We start from the raw sequence: 10,779 nt of genomic DNA on the forward strand, positions 1-10,779 counted from the left end.
GTTTGCCATTAAGATACTTCACGGCTTTAGAACTCTTCCCACATTCCCATCAATTGTGTTAGCGGGACTAACACCTTTACCTGAAAAAGTTAAAGAGGTGGCGTCTACAGAAACGGTTAAACGTACGCAATTAACTAATTACCTGCCTAATGATATTATTTATGACAAACGTGCACCGGTAACTGAGTTGCTGCATCCTGCTCGGCGGCCCATTATAGAATTACAAGACATCAATAACCTAAATGACCTCGAACCCTACTACTCCACTGATATGCACAGAATATACACAGATGGTAGCAAGCATGATGGAGTGGTGGGGGCCGCGGTCATCATTCACTACCCAGACGGTCGGTGTAAACGTAAAAAACTTAAGCTGCACAACAGCTGCACTGTGTTCCAGGCCGAGTGCCTGGCTATAGAAGAGGCATCCAGCATGTGTCACTCACTCGGACTGGAACAAGCTACCATCTTTTCAGACTCAAAGGCCGCGTTGCATGAATTATCCAACCGAAACAGTACTAACGCAACAATAAATAGTGCACATAAGAGCATTGTAGCCATCAAAGAGCAGGGACGAACCATTCAGTTCTGCTGGATTAAGGCACATGCTGGCCTCCTCGGCAACGAGGAGGCAGACATGACTGCCAAAGCCGCTGCCTCCCAACACAAAATTCCAGATTATGCAAAATTCCCTCTGTCGTACCATAAACGAAACTTTCGAATAGATGCAGCCAAAAATACAGACAGAACATATCAAACCAGCACAACCGGAGCACACTTAAAACAGTGGCTACCCACCCTAGAACACATAAACAAATTTAGACAAAATTTTGAACTAACCTTCGAAATGACCCAAATGCTCACTGGTCATGGGTTTAATAAAACATATTTAAAAAGGTTCCATATAATAGACTCCAATGAGTGTCCATGTGACGACGTCACTCCGCAAACCATGAGACATCTCCTGGAACAATGCCCGAGGTATCAGAGATCACGCATAGAACACGAAATACTCTGCAACATTAATAACATAGAGCCATACAATATAGAACAGATAATAAATAAAGAAACAACAATTGACTCGTTTAAAAATCATATTAAAAACATCGTAAATACACTCAAAAAGTTTAACAATACGTAAGTTTAAAAAGTACAACAGTAAATCAATAAACCTGCTTAATCCATAGTAAATTTTTTTTTGTAAATGTAAAAATTCTTAATAACAGTAATAAATAATATTGATTAAAAATCTTACTAACAGTAATAAATAACATTGATTAAAGGTTACCCGTATCAATTGCGAGAACCTAAACACCTAGTTAAAGTCCAACGGTCGCCCGTATCCCTTGCGAGGGCCATTGGAACTATTCACAGTTTTAACTTAAAAAAAAAAAAAAAAAAAACCTAACCTAACCTAACCTAACCTAACCTAACCTAACCTAACAAAAAAAAAAAAAAAAAAAAAAAAAAAAAAAAAAAAAAAAAAAAAACCAGTGTGTGCGGAACAGTGCGCGCCAACCGAAGGATTGCAGTGTCAAAAACAGTGAAAGTGAGGTTAAGTTCAACTAAAACGCTGTCTGCAGTGCGACAGGAGATCGCAATACACAAGTGCAATACACCGCTGGAAGCGCCGCATTGAGCTCTACACGCCGACACCCTCAGCGCCGCAATACGCCAACCGGCTGAAGTACAATCGCCAGAAAAACAAAAACCACGTGGTGGCGTGGTCATAAATCCGGACGCGCGCGCCAACTTTTGACAACGTGGAACGAAGCGGCATACCATCTGGACCTAAACGGTACTTTAAACAGATTTTTTGGACAATTAGTTTTGGAAATAATTCACTTCAAAAACTCCAACTTTAAGAGTGAATAGTGCAAAAAGTTCAGGCAGACCCTATATTTTTTTATTGTGAAATCTGCTGCGCGCTTGCCGGGAGAACACACCTATCAAGTCTGTACATCTTTGGACACTTTTTAGATAGTAAAATTTTGATTTTTCGAAAATTTTCGAAAAAATTTGACTGAAATTTTTTTGTAAGGAACTGTTTTATATTTATATTGTGTATTGTAGATGTGTATTTTGTGCTAATTTTACTGTTTTTTGTGTAATTTTATGTCAAGTGGTTCAGAAGTTATAGATTTTTTACTTATTTTCTTTAATATATTCTAAATTAATACAATATATTATTTTTTCACGTTATATTTAGATTTAAAACCGTAATTGTACCTCGGGAAACTTAAAACGCGGACCCCGTATCTTTTAAATTGGCCTGAAACCAGAAATCCGCCATTTTGTTTATTCTGGTTTCAATTTTCAAAATTTAATATCTCAGAAACCACTAGAGATAGAAAACTCGGGTTTTCACCTTCGGCAGCCATTTTTGAGTAAAAACCGATTTTAACCGGTTTTAGGTGATTATCTCGCAAAATATTTCTAAGGGCTGAGACCACACTAGAGTGAGAAAGGAGAAGGGGCGACAAGCAGGGAAGAACGTCCGAACTTTCTAGGACCGCCGGTTCCCGAGATATCAGCCTTCAAACATTGAGTTTGACAGTTCGGCGGCCATCTTGGTTTTCTTTTAGCAGCAATATCTCGGCAACCAGGGGGGCTGGGAGATCGCGGTTTTCTTCCTTGTGGACACAGCAGGCTAAACTACCACCTTTGACACTTTTCAGAAACTTTCAGGGAAAATTTAACCTGAAAATTTCTGAAAAATTTTCGGCCCTGAAAGTGGTGTCAGCCATTAGTCTAGGATAAGCTAGGATAGGCATCGAAAATCCGGCGTTTCTGCGACCTCTAGGACCCGAGAAATCAGCGGTCAAATTCGGACTTTGACAGTTCTCGCCGCCATTTTGGAAACTTTAAAATCCTTCTATCTCCGGAACGGAGAGTCGTAGAAACTTGGGATTTTCATCAGGGAGATCAGCGGGCACGACCGAGGGTGAAAAAAGGGGTTTCAGACAATATCAGGCTCTTTCAGGAAACTGAAAAACTGAAAAGTTTTCTCGCCTGAAAGTGTTCCCGCTGGATAGAGCTCGTCGAGCCCAGAAAAACGAGCCCAAGCGCGGATCTGTGGGGCCAGCGAAACCGGAGATACAGGCGGATACCGAATCCAGGAACCGGTTTCTGGACGGAAACCAGATATTTTAGACCCTCGTAACTCCGGAACCAATAGGAATAGCAGACCCGTGTTTGGTATCATTAGAAAGGGCTCGGGGAGAGCTATCAGTCGGTACTGAGAAAACGGCTCTACATACAGCCATTTTTCCGTTCCCTTGTAAAAGCTCACAGAAACCGACTTTTCAGACCCTGAAAGCGCAGACGGACTGCTCATCCTTAGAATTAAGTGATTATTGTCTCCCCTGTACAGAGGCACATTTACGGCTCTACATAGAGCAAAGAAATAATTGGTTTTGTAAATTGACAGAGTCTGTGACTCTACATCCGTACAAATAAAATCAGACAGCAGACCGACAATATAGTCGCTAGACTAACTCTACATAGAGTATCTTATACTGCGCTTACATGTTATTTCTTCTTTCTTCACAAACTTTTATTGCCTATACCCCTATTGTATTTTGACGCCCCCCCTTTACAGGGGCTAATATAGAACCAGAACACCCTCCAACATGTTCAGGACACCGAGCAAAAAACAAAAAGGCGACTTGGAGACGGAAATGCCGTCTCCGCCAAAGACACTGGAGGAGGGCACCTCGCACCAAGCACCGACGGCTAGTAGGCTGTCGGAAGAGGTGCCAACCCCAGCCCCAAATGTTAGACGCAGTATCGGAGAGTGGGAACAGGGAAAAAGCCTTATACCCATACCCCCCAAAACCACTCCGACTACAGAAACGCAGCGGGCAGGTCCTGCGGAACGGGTGAAGCTTGATAGCACCTACCGGCTTTCACCAAGCCCATCATCGGGAGAGGCCGCGGGAGCGGGGGTGACATCAAAGCCAGCCCCCGCGGCCCTCCCGGTACTGGCCGTGGGTACCGACACCCCAAAACCACAGGCCAAGACACCACAGGAAAAGACGCAGGCGGGCCCACCGAAGGCTGAAGCAAAACAGCAAGCAAAAGCAGGAAAAACAGAAACGCAGGCCGGCCCTGCACGCCAAAATATAATCATAATATCACCAGCGAGAAAGACACCCACCTGATTTCACGTTTGTTATTAAACCCGTGTTATGATCGTGGTATTGGACTTCAACGTATTGCTTACGATTTTTTAAGTAGGAAGCAAACCATTTATGTGTTATACCTCTCACTCCTATGTCGTATAAATTATCCAATAGTAGGTTACATTGTACGCGGTCGTAGGCTTTAGACATGTCTAGGAGGATTCCAACTGCATATTTTTTGTCATTTAGGGTATTTAGCACCTCCTGTATAAATTTGTAAGTAGCAAGTTCAGTGGATCGGTTCTTACGAAAGCCGTTCTGACAGTCTTCAAATACATCGTATTTTTCACAGAATGAGTAAAGACGTTTACACATGGCTGTTTCAAACACCTTTGAGGACGCGGGCAAAAGAGAAATAGGTCGATAATTGCTAGGATTTGATTTGGCGTCTTTTTTATGTATGGGCTTAATGACGGAAATTTTTAATCTGTCGGGGAATATTCCTTCTAAAAAGGACTGATTTATTAGCGTACAATATGGCAAAGTTAGTTCATCAGCGCAAAACTTAATTAATGCAGATGGTAGCTCGTCTATGCCGTAACTATACTTATCTTTTAATTCCTTAATTATCTTGTTTACTTCAAGCGGCTCGACCGGCCGGAGGTACATTGTATTGGTAACCGGCTGGCGCACGGGTCGCCCGCGCGGGGCGGCTCCCCCGCTGACCCCTCCAACTGACGCAAATAATGCATTGAATGCATTCGGAACCTGCTTTGGATCGGACGATAGATTATTATGGACATCCAGTTCAATGTTATGCTTGGTCTGTTTTACATTTTTGTTAGTGCGCTCTTTAATTATACCACATAGGTGGCAAACAAGCAACTCCAGAGGTGTTACATGCGCGTTGCCGATCTTTTTTTAAAAACCTGTACACTCCTTTTTTGAAGAACCCCATATCGTAGACCCTCGGGAAAACCTCGGAAGGGAGCTCATTCCACAGCCGGAGCGTCCGCGGGAGGAAATTCCTCTTAAACCGCACAGTACGCGACCATTTAGGTTCTAGGGTGTGTGGATGAACACCCTGCCGATGGCGAGCGGTGCGGTGATAGAAAGCTGCCGTTGGCATCATGTCAAACAATTCTTCAGAGCACAGCCCATTGTACAAGCGGTAGAACACACATAAGGAGGCAAGGTCTCTCCTCAGACTTAAAGGTTCAATACCGCTTGTGAGTTTGGGATCATCGACGATTCGTACAGCGCGCCTTTGGATTGAGTCGAAGGGTCCAAGCTGGCATCCAGGTGCTCCTGCCCAAAGGTGACAGCAGTACTGCATATGGGGTCTGACTTGCGATTTATAAAGCAGCAGTCTTTGCCCCGGAGTAAAGTATCGCCTCGCTTTATTGAGCACACCGAGTTTTTTCGATGCCAGCTTAGCCTTACCTTCCAGGTGGCTACGGAATAGGACGTCACTGGAGATGTCGACACCAAGGATCCCAATAATCCCTGACATGGTAAGGGCTGTGCCTTGGAACTGTGGGACCACAGTAAATGGGGTTTTCTTAGCGGTGAAGGCGCAAACTTGTGTCTTGGTGGGGTTGAATCGGACTAAATTGTCCCGACCCCACACCGAAACTCTGGATAGAGTGTTCTCAATGTCCGACACAAGCTTTTCACGACTCTCAAGCACCACAGAACGAGGGATGTTGGCACGGCCTGTGTAAAAGGCATCCCCAGTACTGTCGTCCGCATAGCAATGAATGTCGTCGATAGACAACATGTCATTGCCACATAGATTTAGATATGTTTTTGGAGGCAGTTATTTCTTTAATGTATTGGTTTCTTTTGGAATTAAGGATAACTCGTTTTAGTAGCTTTTCATACTGCTTGTAGTGTTTAGTAAGAATAGGGTTTTTTAGGGTTTTATAGGGTTTCTTTTTTGTAAAAATTATGTAGTATTTTCATTAAACAAAAGATTTTTTTTCCTCGAATCAAAACAAGTTATAAAAAGATGTAGCAATTGTCTATGACTGCTTCATCTTAGAGTAAGACCAAAGAAAGTCTGCAGCGCAATAATTTGACAGCGAATTAAAAAAGCGGCCAAGTGCGAGTCGGACTCGCCCATGAAGGGTTCCGTATTTAGGCGATTTATGACGTATAAAAAAAAACTACTTACTAGATCTCGTTCAAACCAATTTTTGGTGGAAGTTTACATGGTAATGTACATCATATATTTTTTTAGTTTTATCATTCTCTTATTTTAGAAGTTACAGGGGGGGGGGACACACATTTTACCACTTTGGAAGTGTCTCTCGCGCAAACTATTCAGTTTAGAAAAAAATGATATTAGAAACCTCAATATCATTTTTGAAGACCTATCCATAGATACCCCACACGTATGGGTTTGATGAAAAAAAAATTTTTGAGTTTCAGTTCGAAGTATGGGGAACCCCAAAAATTTATTGTTTTTTTTCTATTTTTGTGTGAAAATCTTAATGCGGTTCACAGAATACATCTACTTACCAAGTTTCAACAGTATAGTTCTTATAGTTTCGGAGAAAAGTGGCTGTGACATACGGACGGACAGACAGACGGACAGACGGACAGACGGACAGACAGACAGACAGACAGACAGACAGACAGACAAGACGAATCTATAAGGGTTCCGTTTTTTGCCATTTGGCTACGGAACCCTAAAAACTGTATATGGCAATGTTTTTTAGCAGTCAGCAAACGTCATTCACTATGGTATGTGTTTGTCAAAATCGTTTAAATATTCGTTGTGTTTTATGATAAACGGAAAAAACATGGTAAAACCTTACAAAACCGGCGTGCGGGAGTTACTTTTCCGCATGACGAATAATTAATAATTAAATCAGCACGAGGCGATTCAAGCTCAAAAACGACAATGTTTACAAAATTTGGAGTTGATGACGGGTAAGTTAAATGAAACATCTTAATACTTGCACCATATGTAGATAATATAATATTGGTTTAGACTAAGATTTCACAGCAAATTGAACAATAGGCATACTTACCTTATGAATTTCCTCTAACATTTCGAGAAACTCATTGGTACTAGTCGGGTATCGATCTCGAACCCACAATCTCCATGATTATGCTTACGGCATGGGTAGGTACCTACTAGTTATATTTTAAATGTATTTTAATATAGGTACCTATGTTTATTGTTTTAATGGTATATTTCGTTTTTCCGAAAACCGAAGTTCACAAATTGCGGGTAATTTTTCTGTCAATCTAATTACTCCGTAGGTAATGGGAGTAAAAGAGAAAGATGCCCACAATTTGCGAACTTCGGTGTTCGCGGTAGGCCTTCTGTACCTATTTACCACTAGGTGCCACTAGGCCGTCGCGGATATTACAAAAGCTCAATAATTTGATGAAGCCAAATGTCACATTCTCCCAATATTATTTATCAATATTAGTATGTATACATCTCGGAATGTATACATATTAATAGTGACATCTATTGTTGGAATTAAATTTATTTAACCATAATGCACAGCTTAATTTTTTCATAGACGGTAAATATGGTAGAAATTTCATACGTATCAAGACTATTTAATCCATTTTTTGTGGTGTTGTCACATACTGATTTTAAAAAACTACTTTTAATCTAGCGCTGCAGACTTTCTTTGGTCTTACTCTAACTGTTTGAGGTACATTAAAAAACGTTCAGTATTAACCGTCAACGTCATATTTGTCTATCAGATGTCAATGTCAGTGTCACGTTTCGGCACTCGATGATGGATGATCACTTCACTTCGATTTAAAAAAAAGTACCTACTTTCTTATCTGTGGGTGGGCCTGTCAAAGACTAAAGACATGATTCAAACAAAAGTTGTTAACCCAAGCCTTAGATTAGAAGCCTATTTTCCGATGATATTCCATTGAAATTTGTGTAAAGAGTGGCCTTAATTGTGAAAATCATAAATTGAGTTCTGATTCAACAAAATGGACATCAATGAAGGTATGTTTCGTTATGAACATAGAGACATAACCTGTAGCTATTTGGCGGTATTTAAGTAGTTGATGCGAGATAATACTTGATATCATTGCGAATTTTATTATTATTCCGTATATTTACACTCTACCACTTACAAATTGCATTGCTGCTAGAGTAAGACCAAAGAAAGTCTGCAGCAGATACCTTGACACCAAGCTTAGTGGAAACCTTTTCAGTGACGTTTTAAACCGTTTTGTGACATGTTTTTGTAAAATGTTGTCGTATATGCGTCCTGAATCAATCTTATTCTATTGGACTGGTTGGACCAGAAATAAAAGGCTGTTTTATTTTATTTTATTTATTATATTGGACTGGTTGAAGCAGTTTTAATTTTACAATAAGTAACTAATTTACAATATTTGAAGTTTTATTACAACATATTGCATAATGGTAATAAAACACATCTATTCTATTCTAAATTACACATTTTGTATTTAAATAGTGTAAGCAAAGCAAATGGGTAGGTAACAAAATGCTTGAATGCTGTATGAAAAAAATAGAATATTGATTTATAATAAGGTAAATGTGACCAAAGCCAACTGCAGATTATTATGTACATACAAAAGTGTATAAATTCTCACAACAGCCGGTTACTGACTCAATCAAAGTGGAACCATATACTAAACTAACAAATTGAGTTTTTATTTATTTATTAAAGTACATCCAAATCATACATATTATAACTTACGCTTAACATTTTAAAGGTATTAAATAATACTGAGTTGACAACCATGTATTTGCATACACTTATGTAGCTACAGAGTATAGTAAGAGTATATGAGTAATTTAGAATACCTCACCCTCTTAGCCACTTCTGCTAGTGCTAACTAAATGTAAAGCTCAATCATGCTTTATGTATTGTAGTAAGCACCACAGAAGACCTATGGACCCCGTACAAGGAGCTGGCAGCGGTGGTGGACAGTTACTTGAGCAGCGACGGTGGCAGCGCGCCCTACGCCGTGCACACCTTCGAGGCGGTGCTCCGGCGGCAGGCGCAGGCCTTCCGGGCGCTGCCGCATAACCCAGTAAGTTGTGATCACATTTAATTGTTGGTTGAAGCAGCTCGGTCTGCGTAGAATAGGGATGATGACACATGTTGAATTTAATAACAAAATCTAGTAAAATAGATAGCAAATGAGCAATTTATCACAATAATGTGGGTATTAAAATAAAATACGGAAATGTTACAAAAATACAGGACCTGAAAGTTTCAAAATATACGTTTTTTTAACTTTTAATAAACGATAAAAGTAGGGGTACCATTCGATTCCTTACATTTTATCCAAAAAAATATTGTATAAGAATAAGAATAAGAATTCGTTTATTCATGGCAAACTAAACTACTATGTATACATAAACGCAATATTTCACGGAAAAAAACGCAATTTTCTTGTTTTGTCCATACTGCAAGATGGAATCTCAGTGACCTTGACGTCACGTTCACTTATCCTTTTGTGAGGGGCGTTTCGCGACTGAAGTGCGACTGTCGGACTTTGACTAGATAATTTCTGACTTTTGTTTTGCTTTAATGAAATGGGTCCCATTCCCATATAGACATTTGATCCTAAAAACAAACCCGAATCTATTGATACCATAATTGAAAGTTAGTCATGTAGCCTATTGTCGATCGCAGCAGCTCGGTCGTGCCGCGGACCAAGCGGATAAGCAAGTACTCGCGGCCGCCATGCCGCGTCCGAGTCACGTCTCCACCACCCGAGCTGCTTCGCGCGATAATTTCCTCGAGAGGCGGCTCGTCCCGCGTGGACCCGCCTATTGATGCATTGTCACTTATCATTGTATTTTTTCCTCAGCCAAAGAACCCGACGAGCCGTGAGGAGATCAAGCGCGGTGTCACGGAAGGCGTGACGCTGCCCAGCCTGGGCGAGACCGTGCTCTCCGAGGAGCTGGTGGACGAGGCCATCATCATATCGGGTCTATACTCCAAGAAAATTCATTAACCTAACAATCAAGACTGAATAAGTTTCGCAAATTGATCATCTCGATAATTATTTTGAATATTGATCACTACGGAATACACCGTTTTCGCCATTAGATATATTGGAACGGTCAAGATGGTCACAAATATCAGAACGAGGCATTCACTCAATCAAAATGTTAACGTGCTTGTTCAGATATTTTGTCATTAATTTCGTTGTTAGCCTTTTAAGCAGCAGTCTGGCAGGTTTTAAACGGTGTATTTAATGTCAGACGTGTTGAACGTGCACTCGTACCTGGCGCTGGAGCTGCTCCACACGGCGCCCGGGCTGGCGCCCGCGCGTGGCCGGCCGTGCTGCTGTACCACGACGGGCGGCGCGCGCTGCTGCAGGCGCTCAAGGACACGCTCACCGCCCGGGACGGAGTCTGCTGGTGAGCTTGAACACTCTTTGGAGTGCTACACAAAGGGACCTGCTCCTATTATATAAACTTATTCGTCATTTATTTTATTAATTAATAAAAAAATATAATTTGTAGCTTTCTAATAGACCCCGAAGGCTAATCCTATTGTCTATTGTTAAGAAAAACCGCTCGTGCCACGTGCCACAACCGCCTGCATAAAAAATCGGTACTTCGGTTACTGAGTGCCGGCGAGTCGAACGCTACAGAACCAGTCTAAAATGTGTCATCGAG

General features: G+C 41.1%; 1 protein-coding gene across 1 annotated transcript; it reads left to right on the forward strand.

Moving 5' to 3' along the window:
* The first annotated feature begins 7,987 nt into the window (after positions 1–7,987).
* LOC134661671 (nuclear pore complex protein Nup205-like) lies at positions 7,988–10,109 on the forward strand. The gene is made up of 3 exons (XM_063517824.1): positions 7,988–8,115; positions 9,016–9,176; positions 9,963–10,109. Exons 1-3 carry the CDS (start codon positions 8,100–8,102, stop codon positions 10,107–10,109), a joined length of 324 nt encoding a protein of 107 aa, XP_063373894.1. The 5' UTR covers positions 7,988–8,099.
* Positions 10,110–10,779: the final 670 nt, after the last annotated feature.

This window comes from Cydia amplana, chromosome Z, assembly GCF_948474715.1.
Source record: "Cydia amplana chromosome Z, ilCydAmpl1.1, whole genome shotgun sequence".
Lineage (NCBI taxonomy): Eukaryota > Metazoa > Arthropoda > Insecta > Lepidoptera > Tortricidae > Cydia > Cydia amplana.